At 39.4% G+C, this 24,725-nt stretch overlaps 1 protein-coding gene across 2 annotated transcripts in view; it reads left to right on the top strand.

The window, feature by feature from the left end:
- Window positions 1-24,725, top strand: part of LOC307117894 (6-phosphofructo-2-kinase/fructose-2,6-bisphosphatase) — a 56,732-nt gene that overhangs the window by 16,576 nt on the left and 15,431 nt on the right. For both annotated transcript variants that reach the window (XM_079803122.1, XM_079803121.1), the window contains exons 5-11: window positions 9,127-9,201; window positions 9,309-9,365; window positions 9,627-9,748; window positions 9,845-10,052; window positions 14,217-14,363; window positions 14,518-14,622; window positions 17,763-17,892. In XM_079803122.1, coding sequence (XP_079659248.1) covers window positions 9,127-9,201; window positions 9,309-9,365; window positions 9,627-9,748; window positions 9,845-10,052; window positions 14,217-14,363; window positions 14,518-14,622; window positions 17,763-17,892 — 844 coding nt within the window. The remainder of the gene's footprint in view (window positions 1-9,126; window positions 9,202-9,308; window positions 9,366-9,626; window positions 9,749-9,844; window positions 10,053-14,216; window positions 14,364-14,517; window positions 14,623-17,762; window positions 17,893-24,725) is intronic.

The following is a 24,725-nucleotide window of genomic DNA, read 5'->3' as shown; positions in this document are numbered from 1 at the left end:
ATTGTGTTTTACACACACACAGTTATAACATCCAAAGAAAAGCTAACTCAAGTACGGGGACCAAGAGCCCAACTAAAGCAAACGCTTCCCACCACAATGGTGACTTCAAATGAAACAAACATCAACATCTAAAGCTCTGTTAATTCTCAGTAAGAGCTTCTGTAGACGTCTGACAGAAATAGTCAAAGTGTGTCTTATGTCTGTGATTAAGGGCAGCTCCAGTGTCTCAGTGGGAAACACTGTCTCCTCACAGCAAGAAGATCCTGGATTGAATCCCACGATTCTCTCACCATCCAAAGATGTGTGAATTACAGATGATAAGTTGTCTAAAGTGTCTAAAGGTGTGAGCTAAGTTTCTTTTATTTCATGATTTCTGGACAAACACACACTGTCTGTGAGTTGCTTTGCAATTACAAATGGAAAATATGTCCACAATTTGAACTAGTTTTTAACCTTGAGGTTCCATGAGCGTCTATATCGGACGTGCAGAACACGTCAAAAACAGACGTCATAAAACTTTCATTCTGGCTCCTCAGTGGACGTCTTTTCAACGTACGCCTTTGCTCAGTGGGTACATGCGTTCTTCTTACTAGCCCAGTGATAACAAAATAAGTTTTCTTACCTAAGTCAACCAGTTAAATTTAGCAAGATGAGCAATGTAGAAGAAAACGAACATTCACTGTCTGTAGCCTAACGTTACTCTCTTGAAATGTCTGATAGGCCAGCTGACTTTAAAAAAAAAAAAGGCGCACTTTCACAGGAAGTGCTTTTCAATTTAAATTTGCCCGATTACATTAATTTGAATTCACTCAATATTCTCTCCATTTGGGATTAGGTAAATATAATGCTTAAGTTTTATTTAACTACAATGGGTAGATTTTATTCCAACCATTTTTATTTGAAATTTAATTAAATATTTGCCTCAAAATCATAAACACTATTATATTGAATACATTTTAACCAAAAACATTAATTCAAATCTACATGACCACAGAATCATTTCTTACAGTGTAGTTTTTAACCTTGAGGTTCCATGAGCGTCTATATCGGACGTGCAGAACACGTCAAAAACAGACGTCATAAAAACTTTCATTCTGGCTCCTCAGTGGACGTCTTTTCAACGTACACCTTTGCTCAGTGGGAATTATCAATAAAAACTAAGATGACAGAAAGTCAATCTAATAGGTAAAAAGGGAAGCTGATAATGCTTTTGTGAAGTTGTGTCTGATGTCTGTTGTGTTTCTCTGTCCTTCAGTGATTCTGCTTGTTATCATCAGGAGTCTTCAGTAATATTCAGTCATTACTCTATTAATCACTTAATTATCTCATTAACTCCAACACTGATTCAGTTCCATTTAACAGCCTGTAGTGTGCACACTGAGCAGTGTTCAGTTCATCTGGGCTAGCCCATGTGGGGCCTACATGGAAACTGAGGACAAAACTGGCTGGGCCCCAGTTAGACAGCCCAGGTGACGCCCATATGGGCCCCACATGACTGTGCTGGCTGGGTGTACTTTACTAGAGTATTATTTTTTTCTCCTACTTCCACTTTTACTTCAGTACATATTTTCGATGAGTTTAATACTTTTACTCCGATATTTTTTTATGTGCTGCGTCATTACTCGTTACAATTATAAAAATGTTACGAATCATTCCATTCCAAACCCACATTACCGCGCACGAGAGAGAGAGCGCGCGCGCGCGAGAGAGAGAGAGAGAGAGAGAGAGAGAGAGAGAGCCCCGCGTGCGCGCGCATTCACTGTCTTTAAAACAACACGAGCTCTTGCGTTCAAATTGCTCTCTATTTGTTTACATAGTTAATGTGCACTGTGAAGTAACATATACAAACAATGAACAGCTGTATTTTTATTAACTAAAATTAACAAAGATTAATAAATACAGTAACAAATGTATTGATCATGGTTAGTTCATGTTAGTTATTAGTCTAATACATTAACTAATGTAATGTTAACAAGTCAAACCATATTGTAAAGTGTTACAAACAAATCATTTACTCAGAACTCCTCTTGAAATGAGAATATAAGTGTGCTTACCCCATTTTTTTTTTAGTAAGAGTGGTTAGTAAGATTTAATCTTAATGAACAGTATTTTCAGGTTATTGATATGGCAATGCGTAGAAAAATTACCTACCAACATTGTGATTGTCCTTTAGCTTAATCATTTGAAATAATAAAAACAATATGATGTTCAAACTTTTGACTACTTTCTTTAATAACTAGGCTACATAACACAATACTTGTACTTTTACTTTCAGTACTTGAGTAGTACATTTTAAAATAAACTACTTGCAATACTTAAGTACAAAAAATGTTGAATACTTTAGTACTTCTACTTAAGTGTGGTGCTTAAAGAGCACTTCAACTTCTACTCAAGTCACTTTTTTGATAAGGAACTTGTACTTTTACTCAAGTCTGTCTCTAGTACTTTATACATCTCTGCATATCAGCTAGAAGACAGCAAAAACCAATAGTCCTGAGATCCTTTATGCAGGGCTCGACGTTAACGCTTATCCAGGAAGTGAAATAATTTTACCTGCCCGACCGGACAAGTAGCCTGATTAAAACGTCAATAACCAAAAATAACTAGGGAATCACCAAAATCCAAGAGTGATTCTGCATTAATTTAGTGTAAGTGGCGATCTATAGTAGGTAATAATATATAATGTATATAAAATATAACCTTGTTGGAAATTAACACCGGCCAAATGTGGGTAAAAATCAACTGTGATGGGAAACGCCGTCAAATCACTAGCCAATTTGGCGGCTTATTATGTTTACTCACGCTGCTGGGGAAGTTTGTGTGCGCAGATTTAGCGCAAATACTCAACTCGTGAGTCATCATGATACAGTATTCCTCATTCTTGAATGAATCAGCCGTTTCAACAAAAGGACTCAATGATTCGCGGTTTAGTTTCATGTTTAAAAATTCTTTCTCAACATTTCTTATTTGTATATTCAAAAAATATTTAAAACAATCTCAACAATCTTATTTAATGCCGTTGTAATTTTTCAGTGTAGATTATTTAATTTGATTGGTAACAGCCCTATAGTGTCTTATTCTAATTTAATTTATGGATCAAAATTAAGAATATAAAATGAAAGCTGAAGCATAGCCTATATTTAATAAGACTAGGGGGGAAATTCCCTTTATAAAAGGTAAAAATATCACAAATATGCAGATTTAAATATGTCAAATCTAATTGAACACTGGTGAGAATATTGCTTCAGAATAAATATTTACAACACACACACCCCCACACACACACACACAAAAAACATTTCCAGACAAGCAAATGTTTTACTCGGACAAGTGGATGACCTGCTTTATGGCTTGTTATACTCTCTCTCTAATGCTTCTTCTCATCCTTCTAGCATTAAAAAATGTGTTTAAATGGCTGGAATAGGGTTTGGAGCTCATTCGACCTATACAGAGCATGGTTCTTAAAGGTTCACTGTGTAAATTTTAGCTGCAAATTTTTGTGAATTGCAACCGCTCACCCCTCCCTTTCGAAGCACATAGAGAAGCTACGGTGGCCAACACAGGACAAAGATGTTGTCTTCTGAGGCAGCAGAGATTAGCTAGCGCTCAGTAGAGCAGTTTGTCATTTAGGGCCACTGGAGAAACATGGTGGCACAAAATGGTGACATTACTGTAAGGGGAAAACATAACGGTTCGTTATGTAAGGTCTTTATACACCAATGAAAACATAGTTATGTATATTACATTACATTTCTGCCAATAGATCCTCATAAATACCACAGTTAAGTTAAGAAAAAAAGAAAGAGAAATCTCACCACTCCTGCACTGTGTCTGTTCGCTTCTCTGGAGAACCAAGCTCAGTGTTACATCCAGCTATTACAGTGGTGTATGCTCAGGGTATGCTTTCTCCTCCTGTTGGAGAAGTTGTAATTCTTCCGTGATGCAGGGAAGCGCTATGTGTAATGTTCACATTTAACACTGTTCATAGAGATGATGCAGTAGAGCTTTTCGCTGTTTGCTCCCATGCTCTCTCTCATCTGTTGCCCCTCCCTCTGAGTGTAGGCATTATGATTGTGTTAATTCATCTTTTGCCTTCCCCAATTTCTGGTGTACAATGATAGAATTTGTGTGCTGTCCCTGTAATCACGTCTCATAATCACACTGTGGCAGGAGGGGCAAGGTTTAGCGAGGTCTGCAGCAGGAGAGAGAGCTGGGAGAAGACCAGGGAGAAAGTGGTTTAAGTACAAATGACAAACACCTATGTCTTGTTTCAGTAATTGGCGCAGAGAGCCCGGTTAAAGGCCACCAAGAAACGAGCAGTGGGAGAAAGATACAGGACTGAGAGCTTGTGTGACGTATTCACACAAAGAGCTGGAGAGCTACATCAGTATTGTGGATTGTGTTATTTTGGGACTGAGTAATTTGTATTTTGTTTTGAGTCAATAAAAGCACGAGTCTCAGTCAGCTGACCCTGTCTTCTTCCTTCCTTACAACAAACATTGTTACACACACACACACACACACACACACACACACACACACACACACACACACACACACACACACACACACACACACACACACACACACACACACACACACACACACACAAGAAAGTGGTCACATTTGCCTCAGTGCCCCACTTTTCTCATCTGAAGACTTCTCCATTATTTATGGAGATAGTGTAAGTGTGTTTCCCTTTTATCATAAGAGGAGAGTGCTTTTCCACAGATGAGGAAGTGGATTTTATCATTATGAACATCCCACTCCCTCATCTCCATTTTCCTTTCTGTTACCCCACCAATACATGGAGTATGAAAGCAGTATTTTGCACTTTACTTGTGCGTGGTAAGTGGCTGATTACAGAATAGTAAGCGAGGGCATGACCACCACAAGTAGAGTCCCACTTTACTATCTGTTACAATGAATACGGAGGTAGTATCAATGTGCTTCTCCTGTAATCACATATGAATGGGCTGTTACAGAAGAGGAGAATGGGCATTATCACCTCTCACGTCTCACTCCCTCATCTTTCGCCCCTCCAGCATGGACCTGAAGGTAGTGATAGTGTGAACATAATGGTAGGAATAATGTAAACATGTTTCCTGATGGTTGCGCTATGGCCTTCTCTCTCATACCCCTTTTCCACCAAGGCAGTTTGAGTGCTAGTTCGGAGCCAGAGCCTAGTTTCAAATCGGTTCTTTGTCTAACGACACCCAAAGTGTGAATCGCTCTTGCTGTACTTTGATATCATACTCCCGCTGCCTCGCTAGCATTGCTGAGAAAGATGAGATGTAATACAGTGATGTAAGACCTGGCTCTGTGGTGGCTCTCTAGCATGTGGAAAGGCAAACCGGTTCTTAAGTGAAGTGACGTGTGACCAAGTATGGTGACCTATATTTGGAATTTGTGCTCTGCATTTAACCCATCCAGAGGCAGAGCAGTGGGCAGCCATATTGCTGCGGCGCCCAGGGAGCAGTTGGGGGTTCGGTGCTCAAGGGTCTCGCCTCGTGGTATTGAGGGCGGAGGAGAGTGCTGTGGAGGAGAGCGCTGGTTATTCACACCGCCCACCGACAATCCCTGCCGGACCTGAGACTCGAACCCTCAACCTTCAGGTTACAAGTCCGACTCTCTAACCATTAGGCCACGACTGCCCTAGAAGGCTCGTCAGTCGAACTGGACCGGCACTAACTCTGAATTAGCACCCAGTTCATACTGGTGGAAAAGGGGTATCAGCTGCCAGAGTTCTTCCCTAGTGGTTCAGCACTGAAAGTCTTTCGGTAATTGGACACAGAGATAGACGTTATTGCAAACAGGCATCCCCTTTTCTCTGTCGCCTCCTCCAGATGTTTAGCTTGGAGGTAGCAAGTGTTGACTAGCTTTGCTGACACACTTTCAAAATGGTGTGCGATGGAGAGCATGAAATTGTTAGTGCTGCCATGGGCTCTCTCTGGGCTGTCTCACCAGGGGCCTCATTTATAAAACTTTGCGTAGGATTAGTTTTCCCTTAATAAATCACAATCAATTCTAAATGTAGCTTTCGCGGCTTCATGTCACGCCCATAGTTGCCCATAAATAGTCCATGAAACGCCCACAAGTTAATATTCATCGATTGCGAAATCATGGCAAATACAGAGAGGAAATAAAAAAAACGTAACTTCACTCAATGTGAAGTAGAAATTATCGTTGGCGAGGTGGAAAAGAGGAGAAAAATATTTTTTGGAGGGCACAGTGTGGGCATTACTAATGCCAAAAAGGCACTTGAGTGGCAAAAGGTTGCAGACGCCGTAAATGCTGTCGCTTCACAACCTCGCACCGTGGCCAAAAAAAAAAAAGAAATGGTCGGACATCAAAGTCGAGACAAAAAAGCTTCTAGCGCTCCATCAGAGTGTGTCTGCCACGGGTGGAGGAGACGGGACACCGGAGCTGAGCCCTCTTGATGAGAGACTGGCGGCAATTATTGGGGAATCACTATTAATCCCTATCCCTATTATCTACGTGGAAATGGGAAATAGTTCAGTGCAAATGTAATTTCTTGCAGCTTTCTGAATGGTTGAGACATACGTCATATGTTATTTTATCGAAAATAAAACAAACTAAAGGCATTTGCATGAATACCATGATTCCGTAGCTGATGAAGACATTTTTACTATGAAAACAACTTTCCCCAGTGGACAATTAATACATCTATCTATCTATTTATCTATTTATCTATATATCTCCCTAATTATCTATCTATCTGTCTATCTAATTGCATCTATATCTGCTCCGCCAGACAGACACATTGACGAGAATATCAGTTTTGTACTTTATTTCGTTCTGTTTACCATATTATTTAAGAGGATGAATTGCATAACATGCCAATATTGTTGCAGAACATATTTCTCTTTTTTTTTTTTTTTGCATTTCTGTTAATTTTCGTTTGATTTTGTTTGTTTTACACTGCAGATCGATCAAACGGGTGTTCGTGTAGGCTGTTAATTGTAAGACTTGCTTTGTGAAGTCTTCAAGTTATTTATGAGAGGCAGAATTGCCATTTCTTTTACACAACGGTCTACAGTTTCACACACTTTCACGTGTTTCTTCATCTGCCGACGGTGTCGCCATTTCTCATTTCACCCGTTTCTGTGCGTCCGCCTGGGTCAGAGCTTGCGTGAAGAACCGCACATTTTCCCGTCAAGTTTGCTTTTTATAAATACCAATTATTGCGTAGAGAGCGGCGTACGCCTTCTTTTGAGCGTACGCAACGTTTATAAATGAGGCCCCAGATCTCTCAAAAGTGCTTTCGCTATATCTCCTTAAGGAGAATTGAGGGTAGAGCAGACAGTTCAGAGAGTTCACTTTTCTCTACTGCTTAAATATGTGATCCACTCGGGTTTTATTGCCCGGTTGGATTTATCGGTTTTATTGAGGTCAGGGAATGGTTGGAGTAGCAGTACTTTGGTCTGCCTTCCAATAAAGCTGGGGTCTCCAGTTAGTTCTGCTCCCTGGCCAGTAATAGCCTGGCTCCACCCTCCTATGTACCTCCATCCAATTTTCATTTTCCTTCAGTACATCGTCTGGGTTTGAGGGATATTCGCTGGTTTTCTCCTGCCAAATTTTAACCGGTCCAATCAGCGAACAGAGGGAGTGGCTGAGAACGATGGCGTTGATGTTGTGCGCTAGTTTGAGTTGTAGTTCAGTAATGGCGGTGGAGAAAGATGCGAGCGAAGCCATTTGGTCCGTTGTGGCAACGCTGCCGAATATCCATAAGTTAAAGCCGGAGCAAGAGCAAAACTCAGCATGTGTGTCTCCTCCCCACATGGTTAGGGAAAAGTTTGATTTTCCAGTTCGCTCTGTTAGGGGTAAAGGAGTTACCATGACAAGACATATATGCATGACATACGCCATGACCAAACGTTGGCGATTGGTTATGGCAGATCCAGATTGGCTCTGGGCAGATCAAATCGTTTTAAACTTCAACAGAGTACCCGCCTTCAAGGAAGTTAAAGGGTAGTTCACCCAAAAATGAAAATTTGCCAGGCCTCCATTGGCACAATGGCACGGTTCACTATCAAGACCCTTAAAAGGCACTAAAGACGTCGTTACAAAGTCCATCTCACTACAGTGGTTCTACAATAACTTAATGAATCGGCGATAATAGTTTTTGTGCGCAAAAAAGACCCTAAATAACGACTTATATAGTGATGACGATTTCAAAACACGGCCTCATGAAGCTTCGAAGTGTTATGAATCAGTGAGTCGAATCATGATTCGGATCGCGTGTCAAACTGCTGAAATTTGGCGATTCAAACCGCTGAATCGACTCACTGATTCATAACGCTTCGAAGCTTCATGAGGCTGTGTTTTGAAATCGTCATCACTATGTAAGTCGTTATTTAGGGTTTTTTTTACGCACAAAAACTATTATCGCCGCTTCATAAAGTTATTGTAGAACCACTGTAGTGAGATGGACTTTGTAACGACGTCTTTAGTGTCTTTTAAGGGTCTTGAGAGTGAACCGTGCATTGAGCCAATGGAGGCCTTTCAGAGCATCAGATTTACACTAAAATATCTTCATTTGTGTCTGAAGATGAATGGAGGTCTGACGGGTGTCCAACCACATGAGGGAGAGGAATTAATGACAGAATTTTCATTTTTGGGTGAACTAACCCTTTAACGCTTGTCAATGGAGAGTGGCCAGACTCTCTGTACAAATGAAATGTACGAGAGTCTTGTAGGACCAGGCTAGGCCAGTAATACAGGTAAGTATCAACTCCAGGAGTCTCGTTCCATACGTAACCCGAGACGTTCAGGTGGGTAAGAAAAATGATCTCAATGAAGAAGTTTATTGCAGCGTAGCAGTGACAAAATACATGACGCACCTTGGGATCATCGGAGTTAGATTTGAACCCTGAACATCCTAATCTCATATAAACCTTTTACACAGTTACTACCCCTAATATAAATGAAGTTGCTCCTGTTGTAACAAGCTGTTGTCTGTATGTTAATGAAGTTCTCACCCACTCGTATTCTACAATCGATGACCATTCGATTAGGATGTGATTCACTCAAATGGTGCAATGACTTCTCTATTATGATTAAGCCAGTTTGGGAAATGAGCATGTTCAACCACTTATCTTGCAGGTGTTTGATGCGACCAACACAACAAGAGAACGAAGAGAGGTGATTCTCACCTTTGCTAAAGAGAACGGCTATAAAGTGAGTGAAGCCGGTGAATTGATGAGTTAATATTCATCAAAATCAATACGGATTAAAAATGATCTCTACAGTATATCATTTTTAAAGTAGGGTTGTTTTTCTTGTAGGTCTTTTTTATTGAGTCTCTTTGTGATGACCCAGACATCATTGCAGAAAACATCAAGGTAATAATATTATTTCATGATGTGTATATACAATATATTATATTTAAGGATTATTGATCTATGTGCATTATTGTATCTGTGTGTGAGTTGCTTTTAACTGAGCTGCATAGTTATTAAGATATTACCTGGTCATTGACAGTTCTTTTTAGGATTTTGTTAAATTGTCTGTGTTGGAATATATGTTTTTTAGAATCAATTCTTTACAAATATTCACACTCTACATCCTGTAAAGGACCTTTGTTTTCTGTCTGTATCTTGCAGCAAGTGAAGCTGAGCAGTCCTGATTACATTGACTGTGATAAAGAGGAGGCTGTGACTGACTTCCTCAAGAGAATAGACTGCTACAAACTCGCATATGTTCCTTTAGATGATGACAGAGACAGGTGAAATATTGTCACCTAGAATGAATTTGACAAACATCTGTTGTTTGACATGATTGTAGTCCTCATCATTACTATCCTGTTACTGTGTGTCCACAGGAACCTGTCATACATTAAGATCTTTAACGTGGGCAGCAGGTACCTGGTAAATCAGGTTCAGGATCATATACAGAGCAGGATCGTCTATTACCTGATGAACATCCATGTCACACCTCGCACTATCTACCTCTGCCGTCATGGAGAGAGTGAGCTCAACCTTTTGGGGCGTATCGGAGGTGATTCTGGTCTCTCCCCACAAGGAATGAAGGTTAGCGTAAAGCTGATCTAAAATTTCTAAAATAATGGAAATAGTGTTGAGCAGGACTTTTAATTAATCAAAAAAATTGGGTGATTTGTTACCTTAAAATAAAAACACTTCTTAACTTTTTGTTACTACATTTTGGATCATAAATACATAATTTTGTTTTGCTTGACATTTTTTAAAATCTTTACAATCTCTCCAACTGATCAATGACAACTTGCAAATACACAAATACAAGGCTTTAGTGGTATAAACTATTTTTTTTGAAGGATGTATGCAAGCTTTTGTGCCCATTTTACTGGGTGTAATTACCTTAGAATTTTAGTAAAATACTGCAGTTATTTACGTGTGCAAATTAATGGGCTGCATCTGAAAACTAATTATGTGTCCCTGTTCATCTACTTATACTAGTACACTGTAAAAATCGAATTAGTTAGACTTACTTGAAAAAAGCATGCAAACCGATTGCCTTAAAAAAACCAAGTAAAGTGAAATAGGAATAGTATGTTGTGCTAACAAATGCTGAATTTGTATAGTTCACTTAAACAAGAGTTCTAGTGGCTAAAAAAGAACTGTAGAGAGAACTTGATCTTTTAATTTAGGCTTACTCTTGACTTAGTTTAGCTACCATAGATGTTACCATTGTTGTGTTTTGATGCTGAATGTTGAAGTGTGTGTGTGTGACTCAAGCATGATCAGCTGCAAGATATTATTACAAATATAGAGGGATTATATCAACTCATTTAAAAGTTCCACAGGTGTTTATGACATGCAATACAATTGTAAATGATCATCATATGACAAAGGGAAATATTACATAGGTTAATTTTAAAAGATGATCTTAATTTCTGACTCATTAACTATAGTTAATTATTCAGTCAGAAGCTAGGTCAACTTTTAAAAGCAACCTATTTATTACTTCTCTTCCTTTGAAACCAAATAACTGTGATTTCTTGTTGCATCAGAAAGAGAGTTTTAATAATATAAATGTTCCAAGTGCTCAACCAAAGTGAACACTTATCACCATAATGGTATTTTTTTTTTTTTTTGCTTAACAAAATGGCACTCAAACCAATCAATTAATCTTAACTTGTTTTTTCTGAGGAATAGTATGTGAATAGTACAGATCACTAGATTTTTTCAATTGAGTTAAGACACTAAGTAAAGTTAACTAAAAAGTGTTAGTCAGAATCACTGTTGGATTTTACAGTGTATGCCTGTATAAGTAGCCTACATACTTGCATACCAGTGGTGTGTGGTGGTGTTTTAAAATGAGGATGCAAAGTCTCACATTTTATATATATTTATGTCCTTGTTAATAATTAATTTTGACGTTAGCTGTAGATCCTTTAAGTCCTTGCGAGGTGGGGCCTCCATGGATTGGACTTGTTTGTTCAGCTCATCCCACAGATGCTGGATTGGATTGAGATCTGGGAATTGGAGGCCAAGTCCCTCTTCAACACCTCAAACTTGTTGTTGTGCTCCTCAAACCATTCCTGAACCATTTTTGCTTTGTGGCGGCGCATTATTCTGCTGATAGAGTCCACAGCCACCATGGAATACCGTTTCTATGAAAGGGTGTACATGGTCTGCAACCAGTGTTGGGTGTAGTTACTAAGTAATTAGTTACTGTAATTGAATTACTTTTCCCTTGAAAAAGTAAAGTATGGGATTACTCTTATTTTTTGTGTAATTTAATTACAGTTACTTCACATATAATTGAACTAAATACTGTGTATAGACTGTAGAACAATTATATATAATACAGTAGTGGAATTAACATATAACATTTAAATTCCAACTTTAAAATGCATGTTTTTATGTATCCTTCTCATATTTGTAATACTGTAGTCAGTTAATAAGAATAATTGATGTAGTTTTATAATATGTATTTGAATGAATTAAAAGAGCCGTTTTTCATGTCTATCCTTGAATCACTTAACTAGTCGAGATTGATAGATTCAATTAACTAAATTAATAATTGATGATATTTACAATGGAACTGAATCAACACTGAACTGACTTCAGCTGAACAATAACACTATTTCCTTTTAGAGCTGATTTACAGCTTTACTGTTTGCATCATTGAATCATTTTCCTAATCATGTATCACTGTAACAGCAAAATCCTCAGTGTTAAATGAACACTGCTGGTGTTCATATGAGTCCACTATGAGTCCACACTCAGAGTGTTAAAAGGTAACACTGAATCAGTGTTGAAGTTAATGAGATAATTAAAGCTACACTGTAACTTTTTTAGTCTATTCTTAGCTAAAAACACTTAGTTCTTTCAAAAATATATGAGCTCATTAATGTATATTTACTTCTTTCAAGTAATAAAGTATTCTCGTAAGTTTATAATATGCCATTGAAAATACATAAGGTAATGGGATCTAACGGTGGTCGCCATGTTGCCCCTCCATCTTGAAAGTACATTAGCCAAAGAGGGACATGCCCGTAAATTCAAGCTTCGCCTTTCGCGTTTTAACCGGTTTTAATACTCGATGGCACTGTACAAAATTCTCTGCCTCGCGCATGTGCGCGTCAACTTGTTCAGACTTGTCTGGTGCATGCGCAGAGAGTTTTCATCTCAGCAGCTCCAGTAACAGAGTTATACGGAGTTTTCCTGGCTTGTTTATTCCTCAAAAGTCTGCTTTTCCTTGTGTGGTATTTCTGTGCGTTAATAACTCCGTAAGTAATAATAGTTATTGTCATTGTAGATGTGTTTCAGAGTGTGTCATCGCGTAATTCAGTTGATGTCACCTCAGAAGTATTTTTGTGTCAACATACAATAGCATAATGCTCACCTATTTGAATAATCATTCAGTTATTTTGTTATCAACAATGTTTATTCGTTTTTAGAAAATATTTGCTTGTAATGTATGTTGATGGAAATATGTATCAGGTCTGATCGGCATATTAACAATTGTTATACAGAGCGCACTGCATTGCTAACGTTAAAGCGGCGCACACACTTTTGTAACCGGACACCGCTTGTTAGCAGCGGCAGCTCCGCTCCTTTTAATGCAGCTGCATTTAGCGCCTATATATGGTACAATAAGCTATGGTTTACGGTTACATTATACAAATGTAACTTATAAGTATAGTTAAACAGTTCTTAACTGTGTATGTATATTTACCATCCTTATTTGTTCTCTCACAGAAACCACATTTATGTACATATCCACGCAAACCTGTTTATGCCTTGCAATTGGATGACTGAATAAACATTACTATCATCAAAGTTCAGTCTGGATTAGCTGAAGTTCTTTCTAGCCGAATAATTAGGCCAGTTGAGTTCCAACCATCCCACTGCGCACAGAAAATATCCCACAGGCACCATGTCGAATGTGGACGAGGTCGAACTGGAAGCCATGTTAATCTTGGACTAAATCGGCCACCGTAGGAGTTGAAACGAAATCGGAATTGAGAGGAACAGAAACTAAAATTCACTGGATGGTCATATACCTTTTCACCACTAGATGGGGGAAAATATCACACAGTGTAGCTTTAAGAGATTAATTAAGTGATGATTGACTATTAGTGATGGACACCTGATGATATCAGCAGCTGACAACATCTGATTGTGTTTTCTCTTGCTTTTCTTGCCATAGCAAACTCAGTTACAACAGCCAGAAAAACACTAACATTAAAGTCGTCAAACTGTCCAACTAATGAAAACACTGATAAGAGCTTCTGTAGATGACTAGATGTCTGACAGAAATAAAGTCAGTCTGGTTAGTAATGTGTGAAGCTGATAATGCTGTTTGTGGAGTTGTTTAATCCTCCTCTGCTGAGATCTTCAGATATATAATGCCTTCTTTTATCTTCAGTTGATTTCATCTAAGGCTGTGGCTGAAGTCAGTTGTAGTTCTTGTGTTTCTCTGTCCTTCAGTGATTTTTCTCATTATCATCAGGTGTTCATCACTAATGCTAAATCACCACTTAATTAATCACTTAATTATCTCATTAACTTCAACACTGATTCAGTGTTACCTTTTAACACTCTGAGTGTGGACTCACAGTGGACTCATATGAACACCAGCAGTGTTCATTTAACACTGAGGATTTTGCTGTGTGCTTTTAAACATTCTGTATTGTATAAAGCGCTATATAAATAATACTTTACTTGACTTTACACTAATTATAATCAGAAACATATTTGTGTCAGTTTGCTGCAGGTCTAGGGACATATATCAGGGGTCAGTACATCCTGGACCTGAAGATCTGGACCAGTCACATGAGGAGAACAATCCAGACCGCAGAGGCGATTGGAGTGCCTTATGAGCAATGGAAAGCACTCAATGAGATTGATGCCGTGAGTCTGGTCCTATTTCTAGTTGCACAAATGATATTGTCTGCAGTGCCCAGTGGGCAACAGCCACAGTTGCAATTTTTTTTGGTTCTTTTGCAAAGTGTGTTTGATTTTTAATGAGATATATTTGTAATGAAGTGCATGTGTTCATGTGCAGGGTGTGTGTGAGGAGATGACATACGAAGAGATTCAAGATCACTCTCCTGAGGAGTTTGCACTCAGAGACCAAGACAAATACCGCTACCGCTATCCAAAGGGAGAGGTGAGTATATTGTGGCAAGAATTAGTCCACCGCTAGAGTTTCCATTTATATGTTCACTTGTTAGTAATTTGTTGAGCTTTGATGATGCATCAATTTCAACAAAATAATGCAAATGACGCTGGGTTTAGTTTTTATCAATTATGATAATTATGCTCCCAGATACAGATCCTTCTGCACAGGTGCATTGGCTGGATATACCTGAATTTTTTTGTCACCCTCATTTTGTTCTAAACCTGTATGCATTTCTTTCTTCTGTGAAACACAAAAGAAGATATTTTGATCCATTCAATGAAAGTCAATTGGGTACCATAGTTTTACAAAATATCAGGTTTGGAACTTCATGAGGGTTAGTAAATGATGACAGAATTTAAATTTTTTGGGGTAAACAATCCCTCTAATGGCATGAGAGTTAAATTAATGTTAGACTAAGGCCAGGTAGACAACTGATCTGGGCTGCATTTATTAAAAGCATTGGGAGTTAATCATAGAGACCACTGGTGCCACTAAGACTTCCAATGCTTTTGGGAAACTCATCCCTGATAAGTGTTGTGCCGAGATACTGTATATCTAACAGTAGAACCGCAAAACCACACATCACAGCAGTCTGAGGACAACAGTGCCAGAGGTGGACAAAGTACACAACTCTATTACTTGAGTAAAAGTAAAAGTACTACTGGTCAAATATTACTCCGTTACAAGTGAAAGTTCTAAAAACAGATTTTTACTTAAGTAAAGGTACAGAAGTATTTGTTTTTAAAAGTACTTAAGTATCAAAAGTAAATTTCCTTTTTTTATGTCAATGCATTATTTTATTATTGTTGCATTGTTGTATAAATGCACAGTCTGCCATCAAGGTGGTTTAAGCCAGTCAGTGATGCTCCATCCGACATGCTAGCATACCACTACCTTAAACTAATTTCTTTACATTTGTATAGAGCGTTGTAACTTTTATACAAGTATTGAAATTTTAAATTTCTTGTATAAAAGTTACAAAGCTCTTTACAAAGCTGCTGTCACTTTAAAGGTCCCATGGCATGGCATTTTTCTATAATTTTATAGTGTTTCCTGAGGTGTACTTATATTGTTAGTATGATTTTTACATCATAAAATGTCATAATTTAGAAATAAAAGGCATTTTTTCTATACTGCTGTTTGTCCTGTGGCTGAATGCCCTGCTTCAAGAGTGTCTGCTGTGAGACTTCAGTAAAAACGCCCACTGTTGTGATTGGCTGACATCTTTGCATTTTAAATGAGCGGAGGGGGCGTGGTTTAACGAGGCACGAGCAGGCACGAGCAGGCACGAGCTACTGCCAGAGAGACGGATGGACCTGAGTTCACTTCTCATCAGTTCTCTCAGCATGTCTCAGTTTAGGGTGAACTGTTGTAGTTACTTGCATATACTTCAGGTTATTAGTTTATTTCTAGTCGGAGGGACTGTCACTCATGTCAGAAAGTTAGTAACTTTAGTAAATTTTGGATCAGCGCTGACTCGAGACGCGAACCGTTTAGAACGATTCAGTCCGATTTGGTGAACTGGTTCGGTTCACTAAAAAGAACCGATTCAAAAGAATGATTCGTTCGCGAACCGGACATCACGGAGACGGAGCGATTGCTAACAAAGTTATTTATAGTAACTACTGAGTTATGAGAGCGCTGTCAGTCAGCGCGAGTTTATTGTGTTTGTATCTGAGAGTTCTGAATAAACACGAGTCCCAGTCACGCCGAGTCCGTCTTCATCATTATTCTACCAACTTTGTAACACATGCAATGTACCATTACAGCGAGATGAACGAGTTAGTAAGTGTTGAGTATAGCATTATTTCTAGATATGTTCCAATCATATGAAAAGCGTCAGTGACGCGCATTGAGTAACGTTACACAGCGCAAACAAAGACACAACAGCAGTAATCGAATGTAATCCAGTTTATTGTGGGGAAAGCTGGCTAGCCTAGCCCAGATATGCTCACGCTTACCCCCCCTTCTGCTTAATCTCATGCCGCGTTTGGTGCCTCCGCTGTGGGCCAGATGCAGTACTGGGGGTCTGGGATGTTGAAGGCCGAGCTTCGGCGTGTGTGAGGTTTATCTCTAAAGATTTGACTCTGCTGGTGTTGAGCAGAAAAGACTGTATGCACATTTAAGAACAGATAGACGCGACGAGGACGTACAAAAACACTGACTCACAAGATAGAAAACACCGTTCTGTCGGGAGAGAGAGAAGCCGCAGCGTGTGCACGAATAATAAATAATTAGCTACACATAAGAAATCACTGATCACAGATCAGAAGGAACTGAAAAAAGACTTCTGTTTTCATTTGTACATCCAAACACTGAGAAACTGCCAGTGTTCACTCATTCACAAGCAATGATCTCTCGAGCGTTTGCATGGATGTGCCAGATTCTCTGGGCGGAGGAAAGGGAGGAAACCGTTCCTGCTTGGACGTCAAACCAGGAGACTTCAGGATTGGCTCGTCTGGGCTGTCATTTTCTCAAAGGCAGAGAAAGACAGCCAGAACTCGGGTTTACACCGATCAACATTTCTATCCACTTGGGGACAATATTTAGGCTAGGGGAACTCATATTACTGTTGAAATACCTCATAAAATGAAAATTTCATGCCATGGGACCTTTAAGGCTGAATGCATGGACCCTATACACTGATACACATCCGATATTCCCCCAACTGTTTACTGTTTCTCCAAGACATTTTGCTGTCTGCAAAAAAAACAAAAAAAATCCTTTTAAAGACGAAAAAATTCATCCACTGACTTTTAAAGCTGCTACAGAAACGACTTTCGACTTCGAGGACCTTGATAGAAATGTAGTGGAGTAAAAAAGTACGATATTTGTCTTTCAAATGTAGTGAAGTTAAAGTAAAAGTATCCCTAAAAAATAATACTCCAGTAAAGTACAGATACTCAAAAAGTGTACTTAAGTACAGTCCTCAAGCAAATGTACTTCGTTACTGTCCACCTCTGAACAGTGCCAGGCCTGATGTTAGTTGGTGTTGGTGTTGATGATCGCGTAACCTGCCCCAACCACTAACCCGTACCAAATGCAAATGCAACTATAATAATAATTTGTATCCTTGTTTTAGTACTACAGTGCGTGTGTGTGTGTGTGTGCGTGTGTGCATGTTTCAGTCCTATGAGGATCTGGTTCAGCGTTTAGAGCCTGTAATCATGGAGCTGGAGCGCCAGGAGAATGTTTTGGTCATATGTCATCAGGCTGTCATGCGCTGTCTACTGGCATACTTCCTGGACAAAAGTGCAGGTAAAGTGAAATCTTTGGAACATACTACTGGAACATTAATGTACTCCAATACTTGGGCTGTACAGAAAAAGTTTGCAAACCCTTCAAAATGACTGGGCTGCTATTTCCAAAAGCATTGTAAGCCTAATTAGATCGTAGAACCATAGCCTCCATGAACTTGGCTCACAATGCTTTTGGGAAATGCAGCCCTGGATTTCTGCATTGATTGCTCATAAAAAGTTACAGGGTGTTCGTTAATTCATGCAAAGACAAGTTGTCTACAAATGGAGAAAATGTAGGACTGTTACTACTCTCCCAACTCCGGGCATTTGAGTCCAATAGGCAACTCTGCAAACTGTAACATTCTTTGTTCATGGAAACGGTAAAAGTATTTATTTTAACTCATTTAGAATACGATTTAAAGGGGTCATATGATGCGATTTCTTGTTTTCAGGGACGTGCACAGGGGGGTTGCTCAGGTTGCCCAGGCAACTGCCCATATGCCCTTTTCGCCTCACGTTGCCCTTCCGAGGTGGACAAAAATAAATACAAAAATCGTACAATGGATGCAGAATTTCACGTAGGCATAAAAAAAAAAAAATCGCAAACTCTCATTCACTTCCATATTCGGGCACCCGTCCGAAAGTGAAAGTCAGTAGGGGGGAAGGGCACACTCTAGGTGTTTCTCAATGTCAAGGATACTTCCTCTGCAGGACTGGTCCTTCCAAGTCACTTCCTTCAGAGGCGAGGCTCCTCTTTAGCATTCGGAGAACAGGTAAATGGAACAGGCTAGCAAGTGCACGTCATTGCGTCATTACATCAGTGAATGGTCCGTTAGCCATCAATAACGTAATTTGTATAATATCAATACGGTAGTCATTTGTACTGGCATTTAAACGTTAAACTTTACTTATATTTACTATGGTTATAACAAATGTTTGGTGACGTAAATATTGCCCCGTTAACGCTCCGACTCCGCCAACGTCCGATATTTTGTATTTTTTGAACAAGATAGCAAAGCTGCCCGCATAGGATTGTGGGTGATTTGAGAGCGCGAAGTGCGCGAAGTCTACTCGTATGCATCCTTTCCTGTATATGGCATATTTTTCGAACGAAGGACTCAGACCTTGGTTGAAATTCCGAGGATCCTCGACATTGGAACAGCCCTTCGACGGCTGTCGATGACGTAGCATCCTCGGAATTCTGGCTTCCGAGGATCCTTCCTTGACATTGAGAAACGCCTTCTGTTTACGTGGCTGCAGCGCTGCACGCGACCGGCACCTGAGCCTGCATGAGCAGCACTAGAAGGAGCACAGTTGCCAGGGTCGCGGTTTTCCCGCACAATTGGGCTATTTTAAAAAACGGGAAAGGTCGCGGGAAAGGTTACGGAGCTGCAGGTTGCGTTTTTTTGAGCTACTTTTATAATGTACCGCGCCCGCAACAAAAATTGCAGGCAAAGAAATATGAAAATGGAACCGTTTATTAGTTTGTATTGATCCCCGGGAATGAATACTTGGCAACAACCGCCGCTGCTCGTGTGCATTTGACGTAACATCATCACATGAGTTATGGTTGTAGTAGAAGCAGCGGTTCGGTTGTCCGTGGAAGAACAAGCAGCATTATAAATTGTCAGGTAAATGGAGAAAAACCATCACTGCAAATGCTTTCTCTCTTTACTGCTGAAATCTATTCAGAAAGGTGGGGAAGAGAGCACAAATGTCTAAAAGAAAACAGCCCTAAGATTGTATATAGTTCTGTTATATATATATACACACACACACACATACACTATACCAGTCAAAAGTTTGGAAACTCTACTATTTTAATTGTTTTTAAAGAAGTCTCTTCTGCTCACCAAGGCTGCATTTATGTTATTAAAAATACAAAATAAGCTGTTATATTGTGAAATATTACTTAAATGTTAAATAACTGTTTTCTATTTGAGTATATTTTAAAATGTAATTTATTCCTGTGATCAATTTAAATTTAATAAAGATCAATTTATGATTAATTCAAAGAAATTAATACATTTATTCAGCAAGAATGCATTAAATTGATCAAGTATAGACATTTATAATGTTGCAAAAGCTTTATATTTCAGATAAATGCTGTTATTTTTTAACTTTCTTTTCATTAAATAATCCTGAAAAAAATGTGCACAACTGTTTTCAACATTGATAATAATCAGAACTGTTTCTTGAGACATATTATATAATTGCATATATTGCATATTAGAATGATTTCTGAAGGATCATGTGAATCACAGAAATAAATTGTATTTCAAAATATATTCAAATAGAAAAAAAAAAAAGTTAGCCTATTTTACATTGTAAAAATATTTCACAATAGTACTGTTTTTGCTGTATTTTGGTTCAAATAAACGCAGCCTTGGTGAGCAGAAGAGACTTCTTTCAAAAACAATCAAAATAGTACAGTCAGTTTCCAAACTTTTAATATATATATATATACGGTTGTCGGGTGAGACAACTTAACGTTGTCAGAAAGGTATAACAAACGGACGATCATCATCATCATGTTTAATGAAATTAATTGAAATCTTTATAAATCCAGGATGAGTTTGCCACGTTTAGCCTAAATTATCAGACAGATAGCTTGCAGACAAGCAGCCCAGGCTACTATTTTTTTGGTAGGCATTAGGCAAACTAAGCTACATGTCTGCTGATAGTTAGTTTCTCACATTTCGTTTTAGCAAGAAGAATGAATGATGGAAGTAATGCATCACATTAATTATTTTATTCAAAATGGTTAAATGCCTAAATCCTATCACTTTTTTGGGTATTGTTTGAAGTGCCCTTTTTTTTAGGTCAGAGCAACTGCCCCTCAAAATTCCTGTGCACGTCCCTGCTTGTTTTCTTTTCTCTTTAGTGTGTTATGTAGCTGTTTGTTTTGTGCATGTGTACGATCTGCAGAGTTACAAAGCTCAAAGTCTCTAAACCCAAAGAGATATTCTTTGTAAAAGTTAAGGCTCACACCTTCATAAAATGCTTCAGAGTTTCATAACACCGCCCAAACATATATGCAAAGAAAGAAGGCGTAACTTTTATTCTCGCTGTAGTATTGTTTAACCCCCGCATGTCGTGGAGATGCTGTTTTTCGCTGCAAAAGCCAAACTACTTTATTTGGTCTTCCAAGAGAGGACACAATTAGAAAACAGTGGTTAATCTTTAGTTACACCCATAGACTGTAAAAGAAAAAATATGGACGTAGTGTCCATGACGTCACCCATAGGATTCGGAAGAGCAGTTTTGAAGCGTAAAGTAGGGTCGAGCTGGCCGTCGCCATCTTGGCCATCATCTCGTCACTCCCGGATAACAGAAATGGGCAAAGAGGCGGGACATGGGCGGAGCTGAGGTGACGTAGTGGCTCACAGACAGCAGATAAATGGCAATCCACCTGTCACTCAAAGTGGCCACGCCCTTAAATATGCAGAACTTTAAGGATTTATATAATGTAAACGAATGAGTTATAAAAAAAAATCACCCCCCTCACAGTTGTCATGAAAGGCAAAATTAGCCGTACAGACCAAAACCACAATTTGTACCAGACTGTAAACATGTTTTTTTCTGCTGTATTGTTAACATGGGGCTCAATGAGATTCTGCTCCTTCTGGAAGCATGTCCCTAGCGGCCAGTCGGTGAATTGCAGTTTAAGTCACTTCCGTATTGGCTTCAAGAGAAACTGTGGGAGGTACAGTACAACAGTACAACCCAAATATTCGACTGTGTGCTACGCATTTTTTCACACAGACACAGCCTGTTTTCATTTTTTAAGAGTTTGCTACTGACTATTCAATAGGGGGGTTTGAGCAGTATAGAGTAGCGCTTGTTTTTAGTTTCTATGATAACAAATACAAACGTACCAATCTGATACTTTCTGGTCCAGTTGCGCTGGCAACGTTGATCGATCAGCTTGGTCATCTGCATCATCCGGGCTCGAATTAGGATTGAAATTATCACCTGTCAATATTGCTTCGGGAGCTGGATGTTCCAAATATGGTAAGGACTGTGTATTCGGGCCAATCACTTTGCACTTGATCGCTGGCCATTCAGAGGTCAGGATGATGAGCTTTGTAAAAATCGTAATATGCACTCATATTTAAACACATTTATTTTTCTTAAATCTAATCTTTGGATAGAAAATAGTTTACGCATGTTTAGTTGTCCATTTTATGTGTACACAATGTGGATATGAAGTTCCTGAACTTAACCCAATTGAGATGGATTGGTCATTGACCTGAAGAGAGCTGTACAATCAAGACAATTATTAAACTCTGTTACTAGTTTAACCCTCATTCGAGGGAACAGAGACATTGTGTCTAAATACTGACACTAGGGGTTGCCCTTGAGACATATTCAGATAAGGCCTTCGGGATTGCAGTGTGGAATTTGCTATGCTCCTGGAAATAGGTATATAAGGCAGCTGGCTTGCACACAAATGTCAGTTTTTTTCTGAGGAGCCGAAATGGTCTCTCAACCCCTTAGTGGAAGTTCAAGTTGTGGCAGGAGGGACCCAACATCTCTGTTTCCTTCATCAGGGAATGAGGGTTACACTGTTAACGGAGACGTTCCCTTTCTGTACTAAACTATACTAAACACAACTTAAACTGTGTTACGAAGCATGGCAAGCCTCTGCATGCCAACAGCAAGTGCATCTATGCTAACACGCATCCTTCCAATGCCCAGGGTATCAAGAGTACCTCCTCACCTCTAGGGAGAGGTCACTCAAGCCATAGGCCTCTTCTGATTTTCAAGAAAAGTTTTTAGTTTTTTACAGCCGAGTTAACCTACTTGTTAAAGGGTTAGTTCACCCAAAAATGAAAATTCTGTCATTAATTCCTCACCCTCATGTCGTTCGACACCCGTCAGACCTCCGTTCATCTTCAGACACAAATGAAGATATTTTAGTGTAAAGCTGATTCTGAGAAAGGCTTCAGATAGGCCTCCATTGGCATTCAGTACATTCACACTTCCAAGACCCATAAAAGGCACTTAAAACATCGTTACAAAGTCCATCTCACCACAGTGGCTCTACAATAATTTTACGATGCAACGACAATAGTTTTTGTGCGAAAAAAAAAATCAAAATAACACCTTTATCCAACTTGTTCTTGTCTTCCGTGTGTGCCTCCACGATGCATGCGCGAGAATATGACGCAGATCCGGGGTTCAGGAATCCATGAAATGCACACTTTAGCCCCATTTTGAGAACTACACCGAGACCTAAAGCACGATCAATGTAGAATTCAACAGCTTAGATACGCGCGTCTTCCTCTGCTTGTAAACAAATCTCTTCTGGGTCATGTGTCCGAACGCCGGATCTGCGTCATATTCTCACGCATGCGTCGTGGAGACACACACGGAAGACAAGAACAAGTTGGATAAAGTCGTTATTTTGATTTTTTTTTGCGCACAAAAACTATTGTCGTCGCATCGTAAAATTAGAGTCACTGTGGTGAGATGGACTTTGTAACGACGTTTTTAGTGCCTTTTATGGGTCTTGGAAGTGAGAATGTACTGAATGCCAATGGAGGCCTATCTGAAGCCTTTCTCAGCATCAGCTTTACACTAAAATATCTTCATTTGTGTTCCAATATGAACTGGTCTGACGGGTGTCAAACGACATGAGGGTGAGGAATTAATGACAGAATTTTCCATTTTCATGGGTGAACTAACCCTTTAATGTTGGGAAGCGTTCTCCTTCTCGGTGAGAAAGGAACACTACGGAGACCACATCCTACCCTAAGGAAGAGGTTAATATGTGAAGAATAAATCCTCTGGTGGAGTCCCTGTGGTGGGCCACCTGAAGAGGAGGAGATTACCGGCTTCACAGCGACTGGTGACGGAGCTCACTCCACCCAGGGGAAGACACTGAGTTCCCCGAGGAGGAAACTGAACAATGGAAGAATACATTGTATGGGGTCACCATCAGGGACCACAACTGGAGCACTTCCTTGCCTCTGTCGCCTTTTGGCTTGCTCAGTTGGGGACACTAAATATTACTGATCCATCCGCACTGTCACTGTATGATAATTGAAATGAGCTGATGACATCACCGTTTTCTCCAGAGCGGCTGTACAGCCGAATCAAATTCTGTTGCATTATTTTCCTGTTTAACACTGTGAAGCTGCTTTGAAATAATCAGCATATTAAAGCGCAACATAAATAAAGATGACTTGACTTGACTAGCCAGATTACAAGGGCTCAGCTGAAAAGGGGCATACCATGAGTAATGGGCCTTGTAGTAAGTTCCTCCGCCGAACTCATCTACCACAATAGTGATTGAGAAGGGTGGCCCAGGGTTCATCATTCAAGGGAACCTGTAACTTGACCTCGGGGAGGGGAAATGTTCTAATGCAAACATTACATCCAATTAAGGGTTTATAATTTTATGGTAGGTGTATTTTAACGGATAGAGACTGAATATCACCCCCCCCAAAAAACAGAAAACACATTATATAACTGTTATAATATCTAATATGACCTCTGACCTGTAAGGTCACCAGAATAATAATCATACACTGTTTGTTAATTGGCCAGAGGAGAACTGGCACCGCGACTGAGACTGGTTTCTCCCAAGGTTTATTTTTCTCCATTAGGCTCCTGATGGGGTTTTGGTTCCTTGCCACTGTCGCCTCTGGCTTGGCTTGCTCAGTTGGGGACATTCAATTTTCAACTAAATATCCAAATCAATTGAATTACTAAACTAAATTAAATACATCAACTAAATTACTTATAACCTGCCCACATTGTCACTGTATGATAATTGAAATGAACTGATAACATCAGCGTTTTCTCCAGAGCGGCTGTACCATTATTTTCCTGTTTAACACTGTG

This window comes from Gobio gobio (assembly GCF_949357685.1).
Source record: "Gobio gobio genome assembly, chromosome: 21".
In the NCBI taxonomy this organism is placed as follows: domain Eukaryota; kingdom Metazoa; phylum Chordata; class Actinopteri; order Cypriniformes; family Gobionidae; genus Gobio; species Gobio gobio.
Note: the sequence above shows the minus strand (reverse complement) of the source record. Positions and strands in the feature narration are given on the sequence as shown.